Source organism: Zea mays, chromosome 1, assembly GCF_902167145.1.
Source record: "Zea mays cultivar B73 chromosome 1, Zm-B73-REFERENCE-NAM-5.0, whole genome shotgun sequence".
NCBI classification, from domain to species: domain Eukaryota; kingdom Viridiplantae; phylum Streptophyta; class Magnoliopsida; order Poales; family Poaceae; genus Zea; species Zea mays.
Window position 1 is genome coordinate 8,506,478 of NC_050096.1, and position 23,054 is coordinate 8,529,531.

Here is a 23,054-nt window from a genome sequence, read left to right on the forward strand (position 1 = left end):
AAGACGGCGAACTCCGCTCCGCCCGACCCCAGGGCTCGGACTCGGGCTAAGACCCGGAAGACGGCGAACTCCGCTCCGCCCGACCCCAGGGCTCGGACTCGGGCTAAGACCCGGAAGACGACGAAACTCCGCCTCGCCCGACCCCAGGGCTCGGACTCCGCCCTGGCCTCGGCTGAACGACTTCCGCCTCGCCCGACCCCAGGGCTCGGACTCTGCCCTGGCCTCGGCTGAACGACTTCCGCCTCGCCCGACCCCTTGGCTCGGGCTCGGCCACGGCAACAGAAGGCAGACTCAACCTCGGCTTCGGAGGAAACCCCACGTCACCCTGCCTAGGGCACAGACCGCCACGTCAACAGGAGGCGCCATCATCATCCCACCCCGAATCGACTCGGGTCACGGAGGACAAGACCGGCGTCTCATCCGGCCAGCTCCGCCAGAGGGGCAATGATGACGCTCCACAAGCTCTATGACGACGGCGGCCCCCAGCTCTCTTACCGAAGCAGGACAACGTCAGCAGGGACTCGACCGCTCCAACAGCTGTCCCTCCATCAGGCTCCGCCGCACCTCCGTCAGCCACGACACCACACCAGCAGGGTGCCCAAATCTCTCCGGCTGCCACATTGGCATGTACCTAGGGCGCTAGCTCTCCCTCCGCTAGACACGTAGCACTCTGCTACATCCCCATTGTACACCTGGATCCTCTCCTTACGACTATAAAAGGAAGGACCAGGGCCTTCTCAGGGAAGGTTGGCCGCGCGGGACCGAGGACGGGACAGGCGCTCTCTTGGGGCCGCTCGCTTCCCTCACCCGCGTGGACGCTTGTAACCCCCCTACTGCAAGCGCACCTGACCTGGGCGCGGGACGAACACGAAGGCCGCGGGACTTCCACCTCTCTCACGCTCGGCTCCGGCCGCCTCGCCTCTCCCCCCTTCGCGCTCGCCCACGCGCTCGACCCATCTGGGCTGGGGCACGCAGCACACTCACTCGTCGGCTTAGGGACCCCCCTGTCTCGAAACGCCGACATATACTGTAGTATTTCAAAAACTGTGGTTTTTAAAAACTTTGTTCCCAAACAGGGCCTAAGTGTTTGACACAGCAGTTTTTGATGGCTATAAGCTACGAAAAGCCGAAACAATCATGGGCAATGTAAGCCCAGACCGCGTTCTTGGTGGCCCTCGGATTCCTTTCTGGGAGCCCCTCACACGGGTTTCGGCGTCCAACGGTCACTTGCCAGCTGGGTGAACCTGACCGTTACCGGTCGTGGCGCTTCTCCTTCCCCCCACAACGGCTTCATCTTCATCCGCCGTTCCCCCACCAATTGTGTTTTCCTTTCCTTCCCGCTCCCCCAAATGCCGCCTCCTCATCACTAGTCACCACTTCCCCGCGCTGCCCTCCCACTCCCACACACTTTCTGCTGCCTCTCGCCGCGGCCGATGGGCTGCTTCCTTGGCTGCTTCGGGGGGGCCAAGGAGCGCCGCCGCCGCCGCCGCAAGCGGTCGCCGTCACAGTCCCCCAACGGCCGTGCCCGGGTAACCGACTGGACCTGCTCCGTGCTTTGTTTTGATTCTCCCGTTGCTCCGTCTGGTTCTAGGGTTGGATGGATCGGAACGTCTGATCGATTCTGCGTGTGATGTGGTGTCAGGCCTTGCCGCGGGTTACGCCGAACAAGGTTGATCTGGATGGGGAGGCCGTCTCCGCCGCCGCGCCGCTACTAGCGACGCTCCTCGAGTTGAGGTTCGTGGGTGGATCGCGGCAGTTTCGGTCTGGCGAGATGAGCCGCCGCACTCGTCGTTTCATCTGGCGTGTGCTGTGCTTTGTGCAGGGACTCCACGGACGACATGTGCCTGGCCCTCGTGAAGAAGAAGGTGACATTCGACCCCAACGTCACCACATTCGAGGCGGCCCCGATCCCGGAGGACGACGGCGAGGAAGCCGATCCGGAGGATGGTGGGAATAGCAAGGAGAAGGGGTGGATGCTGGCGTCGGAGTGCGCCAAGTCCGAGGCCTTCCCCTTGAACCACAGGTACAGCAAGTTCGCCGGCAGCGGCAACGTCAGCGACTACGAGGACGCCGAGGAGGACGAATTCGAAGACGAGGAGGAGGAGGAGGACGACTACGAGGATGAGGAAGGGGAAGACGGGCTCGATGAGTGTCGGATCGACGACGATGACGAAGACGAGCACGGCCTCCTCGGCATCGGACGCAGCGAGGAGGATGCGTGCGAGTCGCTCTTCCTGTTTCCGTTTGGCAAGATGTCCAGGGATTCCGGCGGCCAGGTAGCGGCGCCCGTCGCGCCCCCGGCGGAGGCCCCCGCGGTGCTCGGCTCCGTAGAGAGCCTGAACCTCACCCGGTGGAAGGAACCCAAGCCTCGCGGTGCCGCCGCGCCCAAGTCCTCGGACAAGGAGAACGTCACTGTGGAGCGGGAGAACCGGATGGACTTCCTCGCCGAACCACCCGCGGTGGCGGCCAAGAGGAAGGAGGAACCGAGGCCGGCGGTCTCGGACAACAGCTACACCCCCAGCACGCCGAGCAAACAGGAGGCCTCCGTGGACGCCAGCCTCTCCACGTGGCTCGGTTCCTCGGCGACGCCCGAGAGCAACTCGGTCCGGTCCTACTCGCCGATCAGCCGGGACGAACGGCCGATCCTCGGCGCCCTCACCGTGGAGGACATCAAGGTATCGTCCGCCAACTCAACGCCTCGGAGGTCGAGGTCCCCGAGCCCGAGTCCCGATGACATGCCGATCCTGGGGACGGTGGGGGCTTACTGGAACTGCAGTGCCAAGGAGTCTGATCCGGTCACGAGAGGAGGGTTTATGAGGACCAGAACCAGATTTGGCCAGGTCAGGTGAGCAGCTTTGTCTCGGTAGTCTGACTTGACTGTTGTAATCCATGTTTGCTATTATCTTCTGTTGAAATAATGGAACACCTCCCGCTAGGAGGAGAGAGAGAGAGAGGGTACCGAACCTGGGTGGGAATGCAAAGATATACAAGTATGTGTGAGAATGCGAGATCGTGAAACCAGATAGATTTGTGTGATCATATTTCTTTCATATGTTTGTAAACATTACATTGCCATCCATATTCTAGGATGGTATTTTTTGTAGCTTCAATGTCATTCTTTTGTCAATATGATCGATTGTTTTTGTGTATGTTACCCCCTTCCTCGACTATATGCTCCCCCGTGCTGAATTGCAACACACACACACGCACGCACACTGGCCGCAACGATTAAAAAAGCACCCTGCGATGCGAAGCCTAGTCAGCAGTTACCGCCTCTTGGGAAGCTGAAATGTGCGCTTCAGGAAGTGGCTGGCGACCTCGTCGTCGCGATGGCACAGCACGCGCAGGATGGTGTTTGGCTCACTGCGGCTCCACCGCCTGGTCGTCGGCGGCAACGGTAGGCGCTGCCTCTCGGAGACCGCCTCGGTGCACTCGTACGCCGCGATTCCAAACTCCTCCACGAGCTGCTCCGCCGTCAGCGCCATGAGCGCGACGACGCCCTCCGCGGCCCGGGCCTCGGCCTCGACCACCTGCTCGGACACGAGCCCCTCCCCGCGCGTGCAGAAGGCCCGCTTCAGGCTCCGGAAGTCCTCTTCGACCATCGCGTGGTCCTCCACCGTGAAGCTCCTGTCGCTGCCGCCGGCGAGCAGGACGATGAGGAACCCCTGGAACGAGGCCTTCATCACCTCCCGGACGGCCACCGGCTGCGCGCGGTCCACGAGGATGGAGACGAGCAGCGACAGGTTCTGCTTCAGCGCGCGGAGCGCGGGGCGGATGCGGGCGTCGGCGACGCCCCCGACGTAGAGCCCGCCGTAGAAGGAGTGGTGCGAGTCCAGGAAGACGAGGCGGTACGCGGCGACCTCGGCGACGTGGACGATGGCCGACTGCGCCGCGGCGCGCGCACGGTCGAAACGGCCGGACGGCGCCAGTTGGCGGTTCGAGACCGACGCCGGCGACGCGCACCCGCCGTGCGAGAAGAAGGAGAGGGATTTGTCGAGCGCCTGGATGTGGCTGAGCAGGTAGTGGAGGGTGTTGAGCCGGATGTAGAGGCGCTGCGTGCCGCGGCTGGTGGACGGGCGCGGGTTGTTGCCGCCCGAGATGGACTCGCTCTGGCCGTGGTGGGCGCGGCCGCGCGGGTTCGTCCCGGCTTCTCGGCACGGCGTCGCCGCCCTCTTCCAGAGCCTGATGATCGTCGAGTCCTGGTTGCACCTGGTCAGTGGAGGCAGCGGAGGGAGGTAGCTCTGCTTGGTGCCTGTTTTGTTTGTTGAGAGTTGAGACAAACACACAGACAAAAGCATGTCAAACGATGGCATGCACAGGCTGCAGCTTCCAGCGCGATCGTCACGTCAGTCAGCATACCGCAAGACGCGAGGAAGGAGATGTACTCCTGAACGATGGCGCCCAAGCCGTCGGCGACGTTCTGAACCATGTCGTCCCTCGCGGTCACCGGGATCCCGAAGAACTCGTCGACGGTCGCCTTGGCCAGCTTCATCAGCTCCACCGCGGATCGCGCATACGGCTCGCCTTTGGACTTGGGTATCCAGCTCTACACGACATGAGCCACACCCGTGAAGATTTTCGTATAAGATTGAACCGAATCAAATCCAATGGGCGCGGGTGGACACGCGTGTGATGAATGATGGACAGAGACCTCAGTGTCCTTGGACCTCAGGAGGCACTCCCTAGCAACCCTGAGCCTCTCCTCGATCCAAGTCCGGAGGAAGCGCGCCACGAGGGAGTCCACGTCGTAGGGGACGACCTCCCTGACCAACGACCTGCCGCCGTCGTCGCTGTCCGCCACGTCCTCGACCATCATCGGCACCAGGGCCTTCTCGAGCCTGCCCGCCGCGTGCAGCACGTGCACGAGCTCGTTGGTCAGGCACGTCGCCTTGGCCACGTACTGCTTCAGCAAGACGCCGTAGCAGCTGTGGAGCGTGGCCACCGCGGACGCGCCCGGGAACGGGTGCCACCGCTTCAGCACCGGGCTGAAGTTCTCCAGCTCGAACTGAGCCAGCTGCTCCGTGTCCTTGGCGAGCCGTGCCATGGTCTCGCTGGGGTCGTCGTCGCGTTGGATGACCATGCTGTTCCCTTGTCCGAGCTCGTTCTCCAATGCCTGTCGTTGCATCAGATTTCTCAACATCTAGGCACTGGGCACGCATATAAATAGGTAGGAGTAAGTGGTACGTCGCTAACCTTAGCGAAGGCATTTCTCATGGAGCATCTGACGTAGTGATCCACACGGTTGCCAGCGAAGCTCCCGATGCCGTCGTGCTCGGAGTCTGCCAGATCGATGCCCATCCCAGGCACACTCTCTGCGATGATCTTGCTCGTGGAAAGTGCCAGAGACAGCGGAATCACCATTGCCCCAGCGCCGGTGGCAGCCATGCCCTTCCCGTACCATTCATGGTAATCAAGCAGCCGTTTCTCTGACCAGTCATGTATCGAGCCAAGAACACTCGAGAGCACCTGGGTGTACACCGGGTCACGGTGCTCCTGCTTCGCGTCGGCTGCCACATCACCGAGCACCGTGAGTGCGGCGCCGGCGAGGTCCGGCTCGATCTGCCCGGTGGCCACGTACTGCTGGAAGAGCACCCAAGCGAAGCACACGTTGTGGATCATCTTGTCGATCCCCAGCGTCTGCCATGCCCGCCTCATGAGCTCCAGGAGCTCATCCACCTCGTCGAGCACAACGGTCTCCTCCTTGAGGTCAAATATGGCCTGGAGCAGCGAGACGTAGAGGAGCACGTTGAGTGGGTACCCGTCGGCCCAGTGGCAGGCCTCGCCCGGGGACCCCGTGCCGGGAGCGCAGCGCCAGGCGAGGGCGAGCACGGCATCGCAGATGGCGCGCATGGTGTCCGAGGCCTTGCCGGTGTCGATGGCGCGAGCGTCGGCGACCTGCATGATCTCCCGGAACCGGAGCACGGGGGCGTTGAGGCGGTCTAGCGGGAGGGATGGGTGATGGATGAGGCCCGCCTCCAGGAGCTTGAGCTGCCGGCGCTGCCACTGGTGGTGCTCGCCGCCGTCGGCGAAGTCGGCCGGCTTCAGCTGCCGGAGCAGCTCGAGCGGCAGGATGATCGTGTCCGCCTTCTTCCCCACCTGCAACGTCAACCTGCCATCATTTCTGACCTTTTGCGTGCGTGCATGCAGACGCGACGCGCATCAGTGGAGGTGCCTGAGCCATGCATGGGCGTGGACGGACGGACCTGGCCGATGAGTGCGCGCATCAGCGTCTTGCGCAGGCGGGCGTCGGTCTGCTCCGGGACCCGCATCTGCTGCCGCATGATCTCGGCCGAGGTCATCGGGCGCCTGGGCTTCCCGGGTGACCCGGGCGCCTGGTCTCTCACCCCGCGCATCCGGCCAGGCGACCCCGGCGCGGACGACGGGTTCATGCTGCTCCGCAAGATGGTGGGCTGCGACGACCGCCGCGCCTTGAGTCCCAGCGCCTTCTTCAGTCTGCTGCTGACGACATTTATCCCCGTGCCGCCTCTTGGGCCGGCTCCAATCGTCGGCGACCCGCCGTCTCCCCCGCCGTCCCCGCCTGCCGGGTAATAGTTCAGCCCGCCGCCGCCGCCTGCTCCTCCTCCCCTTCCGCCGCCGGCGCGGCACGACATGAAGAAGACCTCGTACGCGGCCTCCCGCAGCTCGGCACGGGAGAGGCCATCGATGTGACCGAAGGGGCACTCCACGGTTTCCGCGGCGGCGGTGGAGCCGAGGCTGCGCGCATCGAGGTCGGCGGCGGTGGTCTCGGAGGAGCGCGCGAAGGAGGAGTCGGACCGCGAGCGGTGTTGGTACTGGAGGCGCCCCATGTCGTCCTCTTCCCCACGTCCGATCGAGCAGCAGAACGTGCTGGCTCTTTCGGCCTCAGGGAGAGGCCGGGGGCACGCCAGGAGAGGAAGGGGAGGCGGAGGGGGTTACCGCGGGCGGGTGGCTGGCATATGGCCGTAGCCGCTTGCCGCGCCGCCGTTCCAGGTAAACATGACAGTTGGACCTGAATCCACCAGCTATTCTTGGGGGTTGGGACGGATGGGCCTGGGTGGGCTTTGCCAAAAAGGGCCTGTTCGGTTCGACACGGGCCAGGAAAAATTAACTAATTTTCTTTAGAAAATAAAAATCCCTTGAAAAATAAGGTTATCAAACTAGCCCTTATAAACTTAAATCGTCTCTGATATTTCTAAAGATTTAGAGAAAATCTTAATTTTCTTCTCAATTTCTGGAAATCTAGAAGGAGATTTAAGTTTTCAAATTAGTTCTAAATAAAAAGAATTGCGGAAGTGGCCATATTCCACTTAACTAAAAATAAATAAAGGGGGAAAATGACTTTCTTGCTCCTTTGAATGCTATAAATTTTGCTCCGAATTCCGATCACGAACAATGGCTCTTAGGCTATTCTCAATCTAATCTTCTCACAATATCTAAAGTTAACATGTTATATGAAATTATATAAGATACAACTATCTCAATGCATAGTATCATAGATTGTTTTATTAATCCTCTATATAATACTAGGTATAAGCCCGTGTGTTGCAACGGAGGACGTTTATACACACATAGGTCATTGTTTTGTGATGCTATCAAGAATCAACTCAACAATCATAACAAATAATATTGAAATTTGACATTCCGAACAACCAAAATTTGGCTCAATGTCACTATTAATTGAAATAGGTAAATTCTAAGTTGATAATACAAGAACGAAATAAAGATATTTCTATTGAAAACATTTATTGTTTAGAGAAGATATTCCTATTAAAGGAGCAACAACCTTCATTATCTAGTATTATATAACATCCAGAGCACACATGGTATACAAATACAGACATAGCAAAACATACTCTATCCATACCAATTATATAGCAAGACACCACAATACATCTCTCGTGCACATCACAAAATAGCAATGGTCGTCTAGCTCAGAATGGCTCAGACGCGAAGACAAACGCCAGCGCCCACGCATCACGGCCTACACCACAATCTCCAGCGTCCACCGGTACAGTTCGTGCTCCGGCACGAGTAGATCGACAGATACGAGGCTGATGTTGGCGTCATAAATAAACTCCACTTCCGCCGAGTCCAGCAAGCACCTTGTCGGCTATCACGAGTAGTAGGCGTCGAACTGGTCGCACCCATGGACCCTAAGCGCCATGGCCCTGTTGTCAGCACCGCCGGTCACAACGCACTCCTCGACAGCAAACATAGTTAGATGATCATGCAACAGGAAAAGATCAAAACTCAAAAACAAGTATGTGGTATCCCTCATCTTTTCTTTATCAACATTATCTACAATCCCATACACCTATAAGCATCATAATCAATATTGTCCCTTTCTAGTGTAATCAAAATCAGCAAACCAGCTACCAATAAACAAGTGGTGGACTACATTTCACAGTGGCTTTGTTAGGATGCATGCAACAATCCTAAAAAACATTAAGGGAAAACACTGATATTTGACACAAAGATAATATATATTCAATATGAACCTGACAATCTGATGAACATAAATTTCATATTTCCAAAGATAATGCAAAAAATAGGTAAAATATTTATCTTTGCAAGACAGCAGGCTTTATACTGATCCATATGGTCCTGACAGCTTTCCATATATCACAATCAAGTACTTATAGCATTGATGAAATCGGTTGGATTTCATTGCCATAGAACTATGATGTTTCAAAAATGTCATAATTTTAGAGTTGATTATACACTACACTCATTTTAGGCGCTATTGTTCGGAAGTTTCGAAACTAAAAGTGACTGACTAAAGTTTAGGAGGAGGTGGAAACCAAACACTCCCTAAAGGGCTAGTTAATTTAGGAACTAAAATTCCCTTCAGAATTGAGAAAAAAATCGGTTCATTTCTTTCTAAATATTACTTTCTCTTTTCATAAATATATGACACCGTTAACATTTTTTAAAAAAAAACTTTGACCACTCGTCTTATTAGAAAATAATAAGTTATCATTTATTTTGTTGTGATTTGTTTTATCGCTTAAGATAGTCTGTGTTTTACTTAAATTTTTTAATTTTTGAATAAATATTTTAAATAAGACGAGTGATTAAAGTTTTTGAAAAAAAATCAATGATGTCATATATCTGTGAACAGAGATAGTACATTCTAGCCCTAAATATTATATTCAACTGCTGCTGCTGGTAGTGCGTGGTATAGTGCAAAGGAAAATGTGTCGTCGAACAAACAATTGTATTATTGTTCCTACCGTTGTTTTGTTTAGGCAGCCAAAATGCTAGTGGGCTTGCGCTGGCTGCATTGTGCTTTCCTCGTGCTCTGGTGGTGCTAGCTGGTGCTGGTGGGGGTGCTGACTCTTACTTTGCGCTTATTGAAAATTATAATTAATTGAGGCGGCTCACTCCAAATAATGCAAGAAGCAAAGCGTCTGCTGCTGGCAGATGACTTTTTAAACCAATTGGCAATGGTGGGCATTTTAAGCTCTGCTGCTGCCTACTGGAAGAACACTCTTGTTGCTACCAATTTGGCTTTTGGAACGAAACAAACGGTGTGGTGTGGTGCCTCACTTTGGTCTTGGTGGTGTGGTTGACTGCTGAGTGCTGACCAGCGATCCATCGACCTGAACACGGTCGCGCGCATGCATGTCACCGCACGTGCGCGACCGGAAAAAGCAAGTCAATTACCGGCCCCGGGTTCCAATCTTCTCCATTCACAGTCATCGCCATGGTCGTTTGTGGTCGTGACGACGCGGGAGTGATGGATGGGATTCATTGGTCGGTTTGGTTTGGCCGATGAGCAGGTACATACGCATGCAGCTGCAACTGCAACCGCCTGTCGGCCGGTGCCATCTCCCAACCGATCCGGATCAATCGAATAGGAGTAAGTTTTGGCAGCGGAGTGGATGGATGGATCCATTATTCGCTGGAGGACTGAATGAATGATATCTGCATATATATGGACGATTTTGAGCAAATCCGGTTAATACTGGTTCTCACTACTCCCAGCTTGCATACCATTTTGAGACATCTCTGACTTTATATCTGGGCTTCTAGTCTTCCCAAGACAGCTATCTAAAGTCTTATGAGGTTGCTTAGTAGGTTGCATTATAGGAGAAGCAGATTTTGGCAAAGCTGATGACTTCTGGAGATCTGTGGTACTGGAGCCTGCAGCAGTCTTAGCATCTTGCATGCTATTGTCAGTATTATTTACTGGAGTATTCTTCTCAGAATTCAAAGATCGTTTGTCTTTAGAGTTTTCGCTAGCAGAAACCTCATTCCGGAGCCCCTGCTGACCTGCATGGCTGAAAACACCAACTTTAGTTTTAATACACTTGTCACCATCAATAGCATCAATAGTAACCTTATTTGTCATAGATGAACAATCTTGATGCAGATCACTGTCGTGTTCTTTCTTTAGCTCTATGCTTAAGTTATTATTAGTATTGATATCATCCTTGCTGATTGCGACATTCCCCATTGACTCATCATGAGGCTTATTTGTAGTTGGAATTCGTGAAACGGTATTAACATCATCATCTGAACAGTTCATTTCAGCACTTCCTTGTGACATACCATCAACAATAGCATTCCCCAGAGAATTTGAAGGCAAAGGTTCAACTGTAGGATTGGAGGAACTTATTCCCACCCTTGTGATCTTCTGAAAAAACCCTAATTTATACGATTTAAAATGTTGGAGGAGTCAAGAGTGAACTACCTACTGCCAGAGCATCTGCGATTAATACAGACCAAGATCAGTAGAACACTACACAGGTGACATGCCCAACTTTAGTTGTTGAGAGGATAACTGAAAATCTTAAACTATCTTATCTTACCTCACCATCATTGTTCTGAGATAGGGGAACATGCCTCACTGCTGACCCTCCATGGTGGACGGGTATAGGAGGGTTGATGTGAGAAGAACAAGCGACATCGGCAATTTGACAACTTGGTAGGCTTCTATATGTTTCTTCTGTATGAACTGGTCTTCTATGATTTGGAGGTACTCTGCTTTATGGAACAAAATATCAGTCTTATGCTAAACCCATCCAGATTAGCAACCAAAAAATTACATCAAAATTTACAGTACATGGACGCTACATGGGAAGTACTTTGACAGTAAAAACAAATAGAGAAAACCCCACAATTTCCAAACTAAAGAGTCAATGATTTTGCCTAGAAACTTGGAACATTCCAACCCACACGTAATTTACCTCCTATCCAACATGCTTATCAACAATCTAAAGGCAAGTAACAAATGCTTCATCAGACTGCAATTTGGAACTGCTCGTTCTCGCTATCATTGCATATTTCACACATTCACAGTTATGATTCCTAGCCCTACTAAGCAAACCTTGCAGTTCCTCTCAATCCAAGATCATAATCAATGGCGACATCACAACAAAAAAAACCAGTATTGATACATCCTGGGCAAAACCAAGAGCACGAGGTTATAGCTAGCCTTACTTGGAGTAGAAAAGACCGCACAGGATTGCGATTCAATCCGTGAAGCGCCTCACCTACAAAAGACACTTTAGTTTTGCAATTACTCCAAAATTTATTAAATTGCCAATTCTACAATTACTTTAGTTTTGCCATTACCCATACATCTGAAACATTAGAGCAGCTACATGAGGAGCATCTAATTACCTCCTGGAGCTCTCCCTTGACATTCTCTAGCCCACCAATATCCTCCCAAGAGACATTTGGGACTTCAACAACCTGGATCCAGAAATCAAACTAAGCAACCCAGAACAAGAGCAGCTAACACAGATAATTATTGGCAGGTACTCACAGTTTCACGGAGAGCAGATGGGTTGCTTGTTCCAAGCGCAGTCTTGAAATGGTCATTTGTAACAGCCATCGAGTTCAATATCTTTGTATCTATTGTCTCATCCTCAAGATCTATGATGTCCATATCCTCACGAATGCACAGAATGACCTCCATTAGCGTTTTCTCAACTCCTATTCCCATGACCATCATCCTCAATGCTTAGTGCCTCCCTCTACTACCCCATGGTGCCACACTACCACGGCAGTGGTGTCAGCAGCAGTCTAGGGGAGACGCTAGACGAGGCAGCCATCGCGGAAGAGCGGCGATGTCCCAGCAAGCACTACACGACAGTTGATCTTTAGCGACCCTTATTAGATACCAACTGTTGGTTGCTAAAGGTTAGGGATCGACGGTCAGTCGCTAAATCCTTTTGTAGCAACGGTCGGTTGGTCGCTAAAAGTCTAGAAATTTAACAACTTCTGGTTGGTCGCTATAGATATCGTCGGGGACTAGCGGTGGGTCGCTATAGAGCAAGGATCACTATCAAATCTTATAGCCTGAACGTACCTGTAGATGTTAGTGACTAAAAATTAATTAAAACAAGTAAACATTGATCGCTAAATTGTGTGGTGATTTATTTCTTTTTAATATTGCTTGTATGTTTATTTCATGGTTTGTTTATGTATGGACATGACTATAGTATGCAATTGTGTTCTTTGTGCTTATACGATATTAGATTCGAGTTGAAAGTCGTTTCAAATCCCACATAAATAGGGATGGTAATGGGGCCCCATTCCCCGATCCCTAGCGGGGAATTCATCCATTAGGGGACGGGGATGGGGAGAAATTACTCCCCGCGGGGAAAGAAATGGGTAAAAACCAATCCCCATCGGGGATGGCGGGGCCGGGTACGGATTATGGCTGCCCATACCCGCTACCCGTCGGGGACCCGATATGACAGGTGGGTCCATAATTCAGTGTATCGGGCTCTCGGCGTATACTGCGTGGAATATCCTGATCCCTTCAGCCCGGCCCGAACACCGCTAAGTCGATAAACCTAGCTTCCTGCTTCCGTGCGACTCTGCGCCCCGTTTTCCGCTTCCGCCGCCGCCCGCAGCCGCAGGCACGCAGACGCAGCGCGCTTGGGCGCTCGGCTCCGTACCTCCCTCCACGTCGTGCAGCCCTGCTCGGCTGCTCCCCGTTTCCGCTCCCTGCAGTGCTCGTGCTCCCCATTTCCGTTTCCTGCCATGGTGCCGACGGTCGCTCGCCCGCAGGCTGCAGTGTGCTGCTGCGCTGCCTGCTTCGGTGCCGGTGCTCCCTGCTGCTGCCTGCTTCCAGGCGGTGACGCGGACGATGCAGCCAGCCGGCCACGCGCCCACGGCCACCTGCTGGCTGCTGCAGTGCTGCTCAGCTGCTCGGCTTCGGCTTCCTCCAGCAACAACAGATCGGCTTCATCCCGGTAACTTGTTCCTGCTGATTTAGTGATTCCAGAGTAGCAGTGTAGCACAGATCTGCAGTACGTGCAGTTGATTTCTTCACTGACCATATATTTATTTGCTGTTGGCGGGGATTTTTCCCCATCGGGTCCCCGGTAACTTGTTCCTCCCGCTTTCCAAACTCTCGTCTGCTGCTTTGCTTCGCCCCGCCCCGCAATGGGGGAGATGTCCGGTCGTCCGGGTCGTGTTCTTAGCCCGGGTTCAGCAAGAGCTATTCCTGGTGCTCCAGCATAGTGTGTTAGTTTTTAATTGGAGTATATGCTGCTGCTTCATTCACTAGTGTACATAATTAAAGGTAACAGTGTTCCTGCGCGCTCTTATCGGTAAGGCCGGAAAGAAACAAAAATATGCCACAAAACCACACATCTACTAGCTACCAGATAAGGTTAAAGGTGTGTCGATCACTGCACAAGCCAAGTCAAAACCACCACTGACACCGTACCGGCTGCGATCGAATGCTAAATCAAGCTCCATGCTCAGGCCTCACTCCTGAATCCTTAGTCGTCGTCGTCTTAAGTAACTAGTAATTAAAAATGTCTTAATTTGTTGTTGCTAGTATCGGTGAGACGAGACGACCCATCTGCTGAGCGAGCTAGCTAGCTTAAGCGTGACGCTGGCATCACTGTCACTGGCACCGTATAATGCATGACACGACACGATTCCAGTTACCACAGGCCACGGCCAAGCTCGTTTGTATATATACGCGCGCGCACATCAAACTGCCGTGGTGAGCGATCGATCGCCTAGCTGCGTGCCATTCCGTGCCGTCCCGAGTCTCTTCTCTTGACACGACCTGCGGAAAGCAATAAGGCAAACCTCAGTGAGTCCTGTCCACGCCGATGTACTCCTTCGAGCAGCAGGACCACACGGCGGCAGCTACATCTCCAGATATGTTTGATTAGTAATGCTTTTGATTGGTAAATCGATTTGTCATACGAGACTCTGGCACTGACATGTTGTATCTCCTTTTGTTTTAAAATGTTTTAGTTAGTGTTCTCATCACCAGCTGCAGTTTATGGATCACCCAAAAACTCACCCTGCACAGAAAATTTTCCTCTTACTCCAAACAATCCATATGGCAAAACAAAGGTCTGCTGCCTCTTTTTCAATGTGAAAACCTTCTGAAGATTGTTAGCTCTCTAAGTTGACTGAAAAGTTTCAGATGTGCTTAATTGTGTTTTTTGGTATACCATTCAAATTGATTAATCTGATGCATTTGAAGCTGGGTATTCCAAATAAAACTGTTGTCAATTTTCTGTCAGAATTTAATAATCTGTGGTAGGTACAGTACTAACAAGAGTTATGACAACTGTCATCTCTTCCTTAAAAAACTTGACTAGGTCTGTTTATATGAGCTTATCTGATGCTAAACTTGTTCATTTGCTAATACAGAGAGAGACCGTCTAAAAGTATTGTGCAAGATATAAAGCATGCACTCATCATATCTAAGTGATCGGAGTGATATTGATTGGCTTATTAGATGGATATTGGCCCAGTTTATCTTTCATTTTTCTATAGCTGTTAGAAATTTACTTTGCTCATAGTTCATTCTATAATTAATATGAGACTCTTGTTTTGTGGTCCAAGTGTTCAGCGCTCAGGGTGCCTTGGAAGTACGCTAGCTTGTTGTCATGAAGAAGTCATTCAAGTTTCTTCTAGTGAGTTATTAGTTCATATGTATATTTCTGTTTATATCTTATCTTGTTTATGTTTAGATTTATATGAGCCAGCAACTTAATGATGATTAACCTTGATTGCACCAGCTGAAGTTGGTGCATAAGGCTGCAACACCATCTAGTGGAGGTAGATAAGGCATCAAAACTGTATTTTTATTTGCAAATGCAGCAACAATATACTAATTTGATGTACTTTTTTCTAGGGTGTTCTGGACAAAGAAAGCTTGTACCTTAAAACAGGAGGATACAAGAAGCTGGAGTGGTTGTCTGAAGGCTTTTGAACTGCTTGAAGCATTAGTGTAGCTTTGGTGCTTTTGTGACTAATCAGCTCTGGAGCAGCTAGAGTGATATAGTTGTGGGCTTTTGAATAATAGTTGGAGTGATATGAAACATTAGTGATCTAGTTGTGAATGATATTATAATTGTGATGCTTTTGTGAATATATAATTGTGGTGCTTTTGTGTTTATGTGATGAATCTATGACTGTGGTATACTGATTAACTGTGTATGTCTTTATGATTTGTGTATAAAAATCTGTGATTTGTGGTGCTTAATTAAATGTATATTATTATTAATAATAACAGTAAAAAGGGTGACTTTCTGTTGGTTGCTAAAAGTATAGTATGGCGACTTACGGTTGGTTGCTAAATCTATAGTACAGCAACCCACGGTTGGTCGCTAGATATACAATATTAGCAACGGACGATCGGTCGCTAAAAAGATGTCGGTCGCTAAAGCCTTTAGCGACGGCACTTACAGCGACCATCCTTATGGGTCGCTAAAAGTTTTTAGCGACCAACCGTAGGTCGCTGAAGGCCGTTTTAGCAACCAACCGTAGGTCGCTGTAAGTGAACCGTCGTGTAGTGAAGGAGCAGCTCGCATATCCGAGCCAAGGGGTTATGTAAACGAGTGGGCCATGTGTTGGGTCGTAGGGTGAAGGGTATTTGAGTCTGTATTCTGTATGAACTGGTTATCAAAGAAATAGAATACCAGAAAGGGATCGTATCCAGTGCACAAGGGCCACGCCGTGCACAAATGCACAAAACGAAACCTGGTCGTCCGTCTCCCATCCAACGGCCGTCGTAAATTTGCAGATGAACCCTCCCGCAGCCTCCGTAGCTTGCCGAGTCTGTTTTGTGAAAAACCCCCCGCGCCGTCATGTCGTTGGATGGAAAATGGACGGCCAGATTTCGTTTTGTGCATTTGTGCACGGCGTGGCCCTTGTGGACTGGATACGATCCCTACCAGAAAAGCCTTCGTGCTCCCACCGTCTTCCCAACTTCTCTAACTCTTTCCCCTTCCTCACGCCATTCTCTGCCTTCTCCTTCCACGTCGCTAACATTTGGTATCAGACTACTCGCATCCTGGAATATTGCACGCATGGAGGCGGCAATACAGCAGATTCTGGACGCGATGGCGCACATGGAGCTCCGCTTGACCGATGCGTTGGCTGGCCGTGGTGGCGAGCACAGGATGGAGGACGCGGTCTCAGGGCTGTGATCTTCCAACTCCGCCACCTCCTCCGTCGCCGCGCCGGTGTACGACGACGACGTGTTCAGCTCTTCAGCGACCTCGGTGTACCCTGACGATGTGTTCAGCTCTTCAGCAGCTCCCACAGGCTTCGATGGAGAGCCTACTTTCGACGAGGAGCTCGGCAACTCCATCACCGAGTCTGTCGACGTCTCGTGCCACGACCATCTCTTCCTCCTCGACACCACCTGGGACTGCTCGCAGCAGCACAACGCCAGCATCCCAGGACGGCGCCAGCATCTCGGTCGCAGCACGCGGCTGCAGCGCCGACCGCTACAGCACCTGATCGTCGACCCCGTCAGCGCCGTCCATGGCAGCGACGACTCTGAGCTGTCCCACAGTGAGGTCGACAGGGTCCTTGCGACCGTCGTGCTCTCCAACCCGCGCGAGAAGGTCCATGACGGGCTCGTCGGCGTGACGGAGTTCGCGCATCGTCCTCTCGCCGTCTACGACAGCTACGTCGAGCACGACCTCTACAGCTTCATCCCGCTGCTCTTCTACACCGAGCAAGCCAAAGAGGAGCAAGTACCCGTCGACACGCCCACCAGGTGTTCGATGAGAGTCCTCAACTGCAGAACCTTTCCTCGACAAGGGCTTCAAGGACATCCGTCCAGCCCGGTGTGTCCACTCGTGCGTCGCCACGATGGCGGGTTCCACCTCTGGTTCGAACCCTCCGTGTTGGTCGCACCGCGCACCAGGGGCCGCGCTGAGCAGATGCCGCTTTCCTACGACGCTGATGCCAAAGCTGACGACTACTACAATGCGCCCGGTGTCGAGATCATGGTGTCCAACTTCGGCTCCACCTCCACCCTCAGCTACCTCGAGCCTGATCTCATGCTACCCATGCGGTACAGGAACATTCTAGCGGGCATGCTGGAGAAGGCCGTCTACGAGGAAGGCCATGACCTGTTCGGTGTGTTGTATGAATCCCGGTATGGACTGGCGGGTCCGGGGCCACCATCGCAGGGGGGCAACGCGTACCTGCAGCACCTCAGGCTGCGGGTGGAGTCGGCGTGCACAACCAACGGTAGAAGGCCTGCGATCCTTGTGGTGCACAATCTGTGCGGTCTCTTTACGCTGCAGCTGCTGCCGTGCAGCCCGCTGCAGTGGCGCGCGGTGCACATGCAGCGCCTCGGCACGCTCTCCACGCCGTGGGGCGACTCTGTGCAGGAGATGCTCGAGAACATATTTGATTGTCTCTACTGCGTGTTCAGAGTCCTGGAGAATAAGGAGAGGTTGGTCAAGGCTGAAGGTGTTGAGTTCATGCTCATCATGCAACCATGGCCACCACCTCATATGCAGGTTGAGTTTGGGTGTGGCAGTGCTGATTTATGTCCAATTCCATGGCCGTTTTTCACCACAATTGGTACCAATGAGGAGATAATTGACATCACATCTGATGATGACAAGGTTGATAATGTGGTTGATCAGCTGATTGATGAACAGATCGCAGCAGTAGTCTTTGTGCCAGCGTGTATGGAAGCTACGCCTAATAATGGAATAAATACAAGCAAAACCATGGAGACCTTTGCTGCTCATCAGTCTCCTGAGTATGATAGTGGATTGAAAGATAAGGATCAGAGAATATCATTTGAAGATGAGATATCTGAGGGTGGGCAAGCTGAACAAAGTACTCCACAACAGGAATTGTGTGCTATGCCACCAGATACTAGTGACCGTGAAACTGTTGAGAGGACAACCAGAAGTATTGAGGTGGAGCATTTCTCTCAGGTTGAGTCAAAGCATAAAATGAACTCTATGTCCGTGGAAGCTTCTGAGCATGTCACTATCACTCAGATTGAGAAGAAGCAGGTTCAACAAGTTGAGATAACTCAGGAGTTAGATTCACTGCCGATATGTTCTAGGGAGCATTCTGATGAGGCACTTGAAGGGGAGAGAACAGTGCAGGCTGGGTTGGAACAAGAGTGTGAGGTGCTGGGGATATTGTCAACAATCACCTCGGATATTTTTGCAATAGGGCTCAGTCCAAATCAGTATACCGTGTATTTTTATCAGAATTTGATGGCCTGCATGATGTTGATCTGTCGCAGATTCTTGCTGTCATTTGGACGTAGTTGGGATGTTGTGATACTAGGAGATGGCTTGTCCGTCAGGCTTACACCTTGGCAACCATTTGATACTGATATCTACATCTTTCCTGTGAACAGACCAGAATCATCTCCAAGTGTCTTTGGTATTGCAACAGAATCAACGCAGTGTGCCTATGATTCCCAAGGAAACAGTGTCTCGACAATCCTCTTGATGATGCAAAGATGCCTTTATGAACAGATGATGCAATACAAATCTGAAGAGGGCTGTACTCGGGTAGTGAAATGCCTCCCACCGGCTGACGCAAGTTTACTTGTCTGGGCTGTTAATCAGATGACAGATCCATTGATTGCATTGATGTATGCGGTCCAAGTGATGAATTTTCTCAAGGACAAAGATGAGTCACCTCGAGAGGATGTTTTGCTGCTCCAGAAGGACCCATTTGATGGCAACAGGCATCAGAAACCCAACGTGACACTTGCCATCTCCTTGAGGAAAGATCCAGGAGTCATTGCTGCGTGCACTGCCCCAACCAACGAAGTACCAACATATGTGGAGGACTACACTAGTAGCTCAAAATCTGCAACTGCTGGCTAGTGGCTATCACCGATGCTCCCGGCATGACAACTAAAATTTCTTACCATCAGTGGCTTGGGGGCAAGCCACATTTCAAGCGGTGGGGAATGTCAGCAGCAGTCTAGGGGAGACGCTAGACGAGGCAGCCGTCGCGGAAGAGCGGCGATGTCCCAGCAAGGAGCAGCTCGCATATCCGAGCCAAGGGGTTATGTAAACGAGTGGGCCATGTGTTGGGTCGTAGGGTGAAGGGTATTTGAGTCTGTATTCTGTATGAACTGGTTATCAAAGAAATAGAATACCAGAAAAGCCTTCGTGCTCCCACCGTCTTCCCAACTTCTCTAACTCTTTCCCCTTCCTCACGCCATTCTCTGCCTTCTCCTTCCACGTCGCTAACAAGTGGCTGTGTCAAATTCAGTTTCTTGCTTCGTTTTTAGGTGGAGCAGCAAGGACCACGACCCGCAGCCGGTGGACGACGACGTGGCGTCGGCGCTGCCCGTGTACTCCAGTAGCGCCGGCGGCGAAGGCCCCGGAGTGCGCGGTGTGCATCCTGGAGCTCCGCGACGGCGACTCGGTGCGCCTCCTCCCGCGCTGCGGGCACCGGTTCCACGCCGACTGCGTGGGCGCATGGCTGCGGCTCCACGCCACATGCTCGCTTTGCCGCGCCAGCGTCGTGGTGCCTAGGTCCACTTCCGCGAACCCGGACACCTTGGGCCACGGCTAGGTACGCGTACCGCGTCCGCCGCCCCAGCATGTTCCGGTTCACCATCCCCACCTCCAGGTTCACCTGTGCTGACGCCGGCAGCACGACGCGCCGCGTCGACGCGCCCGTGCGCGTGTCGAGCCTGATCTCCGTCAGCACGCTCTGCAGCTGGTGCCCGTCGTCGGCGTCGTTGAAGATGGAATCGGCGGGAGTCATGCAGGACTCGACCACCACCACCTCCCCGGTGCCGGCATCCACTTTCACAAACCCGGACACCTTGGGCCACGGCTCCGCCACGGCCAGGTACGCGTACCGCGTCCGCCGCCCCAGCATGTTCCGGTTCACCATCCCCACCTCCAGGTTCACCTGCGCTGACGCCGGCAGCACGGCGCGCCGCGTCGACGCGCCCGTGCGCGTGTCGAGCCTGATCTCCATCAGCACGCTTTGCAGCTGGTGCCCGTCGTCGGCGTCGTTGAAGATGGAGTCGATGCGTCGGGGGGCAGGCTCGGGAGAGCAGGCGCGATGTGCGCAGGGGGAAGCGGCGTCGAGTCCGGCAATCCGGTCTGTCCTCCTCTTGGCCCCATCCTCCTCGCCCTCACCGCCGCCGTCGGCTCGTCACGCCTGATCTCCGTCAGCACGCTCTGCAGCTGGTACCCGTCGTCGGCGTCGTTGAAGATGGAGTCGGCGGGAGTCATGCAGGACTCGACCACCACCACCTCCCCGGTGCCGGCATCCACTTTCGCAAACCCGGACACCTTGGGCCACGGCTCCGCCACGGCCAGGTACGCGTACCGCGTCCGCCGCCCCAGCATGTTCCGGTTCACCATCCCCACCTCCAGGTTCACCTGCGCTGACGCCGGCAGCACGGCGCACCGCGTCGACGCGCCCGTGCGCGTGTCGAGCCTGATCTCCGTCAGCACGCTCTGCAGCTGGTGCCCGTCGTCGGCGTCGTTGAAGATGGAGTCGGTGCGTCGGGGGACAGGCTCGGGAGAGCAGGCGCGATGTGCGCAGGGGGAAGCGGAGTCGAGTCCGGCAATCCGGTCTGTCCTCCTCTTGGCCCCATCCTCCTCGCCCTCACCGCCGCCGTCGGCTCGTCACGCCAGATCTCCGTCAGCACGCTCTGCAGCTGGTGCCCGTCGTCGGCGTCGTTGAAGATGGAGTCGGCGGGAGTCATGCAGGACCCGACCACCACCACCTCCCTGGTGCCGGCATCCACTTTCGCAAACCCGGACACCTTGGGCCACGGCTCCGCCACGGCCAGGTACGCGTACCGCGTCCGCGGCCCCAGCATGTTCCGGTTCACCATCCCCACCTCCAGGTTCACCTGCGCTGACGCCGGCAGCACGACGCGCCGCGTCGACGCGCCCGTGCGCGTGTCGAGCCTGATCTCCGTCAGCACGCTCTGTAGCTGGTGCCCGTCGTCGGTGCGTCGGGGGGGGGGGGGGCAGGCTCGGGAGAGCAGGCGCGATGTGCGCAGGGGGAAGCGGCATCGAGTCCGGCAATCCGGTTTGTCCTCCTCTTGGCCCCATCCTCCTCGCCCTCACCGCCACCGTCGGCTCGTCGTCTCTCTCCCACAGGAGGACGGCATCGTCGAATCCGGCTGCCGTGAACTGCCGGTCGGGCCGCGCCCAGCCGTGGTCGAGCAGGTCGCCAAGGCGTTCGGTGCCGTGGTGGTGGTGGGGGGGGGGGGTAACGGCGTCGCCAAGGAGAGGAGAGGAGGGGCGCCATGCCAGATCCGAGGTCGACGGCGTGGTCACCGGAGGGGTGGGGCGGCCGCGCCGACGGGGGATCCGGGCGTCGTGGCGGCCCCTGGACGGTGGCGATGCGTTGGATCTAGGGAGCGCGAGGTAGGAGATGAAAAGGGGGCTGAAGGTTGCGCCCGCGTCGGCGTGGGGGCGAGCTAGGGGGCCGCGCCCGGCGCCCGCGGCTGCAGAGGCACTGACGGTTGACGGAAGGAGACGCGGTCGTCTGGGAGGAAGAAGACCTGGGCGCCGACGAGGTTGAGCAGGGCGGCATTGGCGTTCTCCCGCGCCCGGGACGCACGTTGGGCCACGGGGCGGCGCGTCCGGTGGGGAGGGCAGCTCCCTGGGCCACAACCTCCAGCCCCGAGCTAGCGGGCGGTTGGCGGCGAGCGAGGGTCGCGGCGTACAGGTCGCGGTTGGCGGGGGTCGCAGCGGGCAGTTTGGGTGGGGTAGTCTACAGTCCAGTCTTAATAGTTAGTACAGATTGAATGCTAGCATATGTGATATTATAAGATGTGGGCCACTTCAGGCCCGGAGCCAAGGAGGCGGACATGGGCCTTGGCCCCCCAAGGCTTGTCCGCATTAAGCGGCTGTAAAGCGGACACTGTCAACATGTAGTAAACAAAACGTCGCAGTGGGGTGCCTCACACACTACTGTGATCATAGAGAGGGCACGAGCAACTCCACTTATAGCATACACGCTCTCCTGCTATTAATAGACGGAGGTGGTGAAAAGGGAGGAGGAAGCGAGTGAAGCGAAAAGAAATAATATAATATGTGATAGTTGGTATAGGGTTGGGATATAGAGTAAACATGACCGCGGTGGATTGTGGTATAGAGCAGATAATCTTGCTGATGAGGATAAAATATTACTTTTAGAGTATGGATTTAAAGTAGTATGAGTGCAGATAGCCTAACCCTCCCGTGCCGTATATATATATATATATATATACATATAAATATATAATATTAAATATGGAATTTTTTTGATCAAAATTAATTTCTCTAACTAAATAGAAAATTGTTGCGTTTTTGAAGCATCAAATTTATCGTTAATAATAAAATCAATGAATTTTAGTCTAAAAATGTCACCAAACAGATGTTGTGTGCATGACCAAATTGGTGCTTCACCTCAAGTATACAACCATCTAGACCAAATACATTACGATCACTTGTTGATTCGATTAAAAGCCTTGTCAAATTGTGTGAAACTTCTATGTACCAAATGATTTACAGATTGTTGAAATTAATGTTCACCCTTCTAGACGAGTATGTGCACGCATCGGACTCCGTTGTCCCCGAAGTACCTTCGATGGTTAGAATTATCCATCGCCATCGATCGCTGCGACCATCCATAGAGGTCCCACACCCCGGGACCTACCCGTCGTCATCGAGTAGATTGTGGGCTCAAAGCGTCCCTCCAAGGTGCTCATAGATGGAGAAGTGGTCTCAACATCATGTACGTTGAGACATTCAACAACATGGGGATCGCACGCTCTGCGCTGCGTTCCAGTCCGACGCCATTTCACAACATCATCCCGGGCCACCAAGCCT

The 23,054-nt window shown here is 53.5% G+C and overlaps 3 protein-coding genes and 1 long non-coding RNA gene across 4 annotated transcripts; 2 read left to right on the top strand and 2 right to left on the bottom strand.

Annotated features, from left to right (window-relative positions):
* Positions 1–1,312: 1,312 nt before the first annotated feature.
* Positions 1,313–3,094, top strand: LOC103631692 (nucleolin-like). Its single transcript, NM_001327978.1, has 3 exons — positions 1,313–1,529; positions 1,643–1,734; positions 1,823–3,094. The coding sequence occupies exons 1-3, from the start codon at positions 1,434–1,436 to the stop codon at positions 2,847–2,849; spliced, it is 1,215 nt and encodes a 404-aa protein (NP_001314907.1). The 5' UTR covers positions 1,313–1,433; the 3' UTR covers positions 2,850–3,094.
* Positions 2,491–6,934, bottom strand: LOC103631691 (uncharacterized). The gene is made up of 5 exons (NM_001346073.1): positions 6,204–6,934; positions 5,194–6,096; positions 4,652–5,113; positions 4,360–4,546; positions 2,491–4,252 (listed from the first exon to the last, which is right to left on the bottom strand). The coding sequence occupies exons 1-5, from the start codon at positions 6,804–6,806 to the stop codon at positions 3,267–3,269; spliced, it is 3,141 nt and encodes a 1,046-aa protein (NP_001333002.1). The 5' UTR covers positions 6,807–6,934; the 3' UTR covers positions 2,491–3,266.
* A 4,713-nt stretch (positions 6,935–11,647) lies between these two features.
* LOC109943588 (uncharacterized) lies at positions 11,648–11,872 on the bottom strand. The gene is made up of 2 exons (XR_002266630.1): positions 11,753–11,872; positions 11,648–11,679 (listed from the first exon to the last, which is right to left on the bottom strand). It is a non-coding gene; the product is annotated as an uncharacterized lncRNA (long non-coding RNA).
* A 4,411-nt stretch (positions 11,873–16,283) lies between these two features.
* Positions 16,284–19,344, top strand: LOC103644415 (uncharacterized). The gene is made up of 2 exons (XM_020540737.1): positions 16,284–16,399; positions 16,502–19,344. The coding sequence occupies exons 1-2, from the start codon at positions 16,284–16,286 to the stop codon at positions 19,077–19,079; spliced, it is 2,694 nt and encodes an 897-aa protein (XP_020396326.1). The 3' UTR covers positions 19,080–19,344.
* The last annotated feature ends 3,710 nt before the right edge of the window (positions 19,345–23,054 follow it).

Coding starts and splice junctions, on each gene's coding strand:
- LOC103631692 (NM_001327978.1), top strand. CDS start 1,434: ATGGGCTGCTTCCTTGGCTGCTTCGGGGGGGCCAAGGAGCGCCGCCGC. Junction 1,530..1,642: donor CCCCCAACGGCCGTGCCCGG/GTAACCGACTGG, acceptor ATGTGGTGTCAG/GCCTTGCCGCGGGTTACGCC. Junction 1,735..1,822: donor GCGACGCTCCTCGAGTTGAG/GTTCGTGGGTGG, acceptor TGCTTTGTGCAG/GGACTCCACGGACGACATGT.
- LOC103631691 (NM_001346073.1), bottom strand. CDS start 6,806: ATGGGGCGCCTCCAGTACCAACACCGCTCGCGGTCCGACTCCTCCTTC. Junction 6,097..6,203: donor TGCGCGCACTCATCGGCCAG/GTCCGTCCGTCC, acceptor TTGACGTTGCAG/GTGGGGAAGAAGGCGGACAC. Junction 4,547..4,651: donor TGAGGTCCAAGGACACTGAG/GTCTCTGTCCAT, acceptor CATGTCGTGTAG/AGCTGGATACCCAAGTCCAA.
- LOC103644415 (XM_020540737.1), top strand. CDS start 16,284: ATGGAGGCGGCAATACAGCAGATTCTGGACGCGATGGCGCACATGGAG. Junction 16,400..16,501: donor GAGGACGCGGTCTCAGGGCT/GTGATCTTCCAA, acceptor CGATGTGTTCAG/CTCTTCAGCAGCTCCCACAG.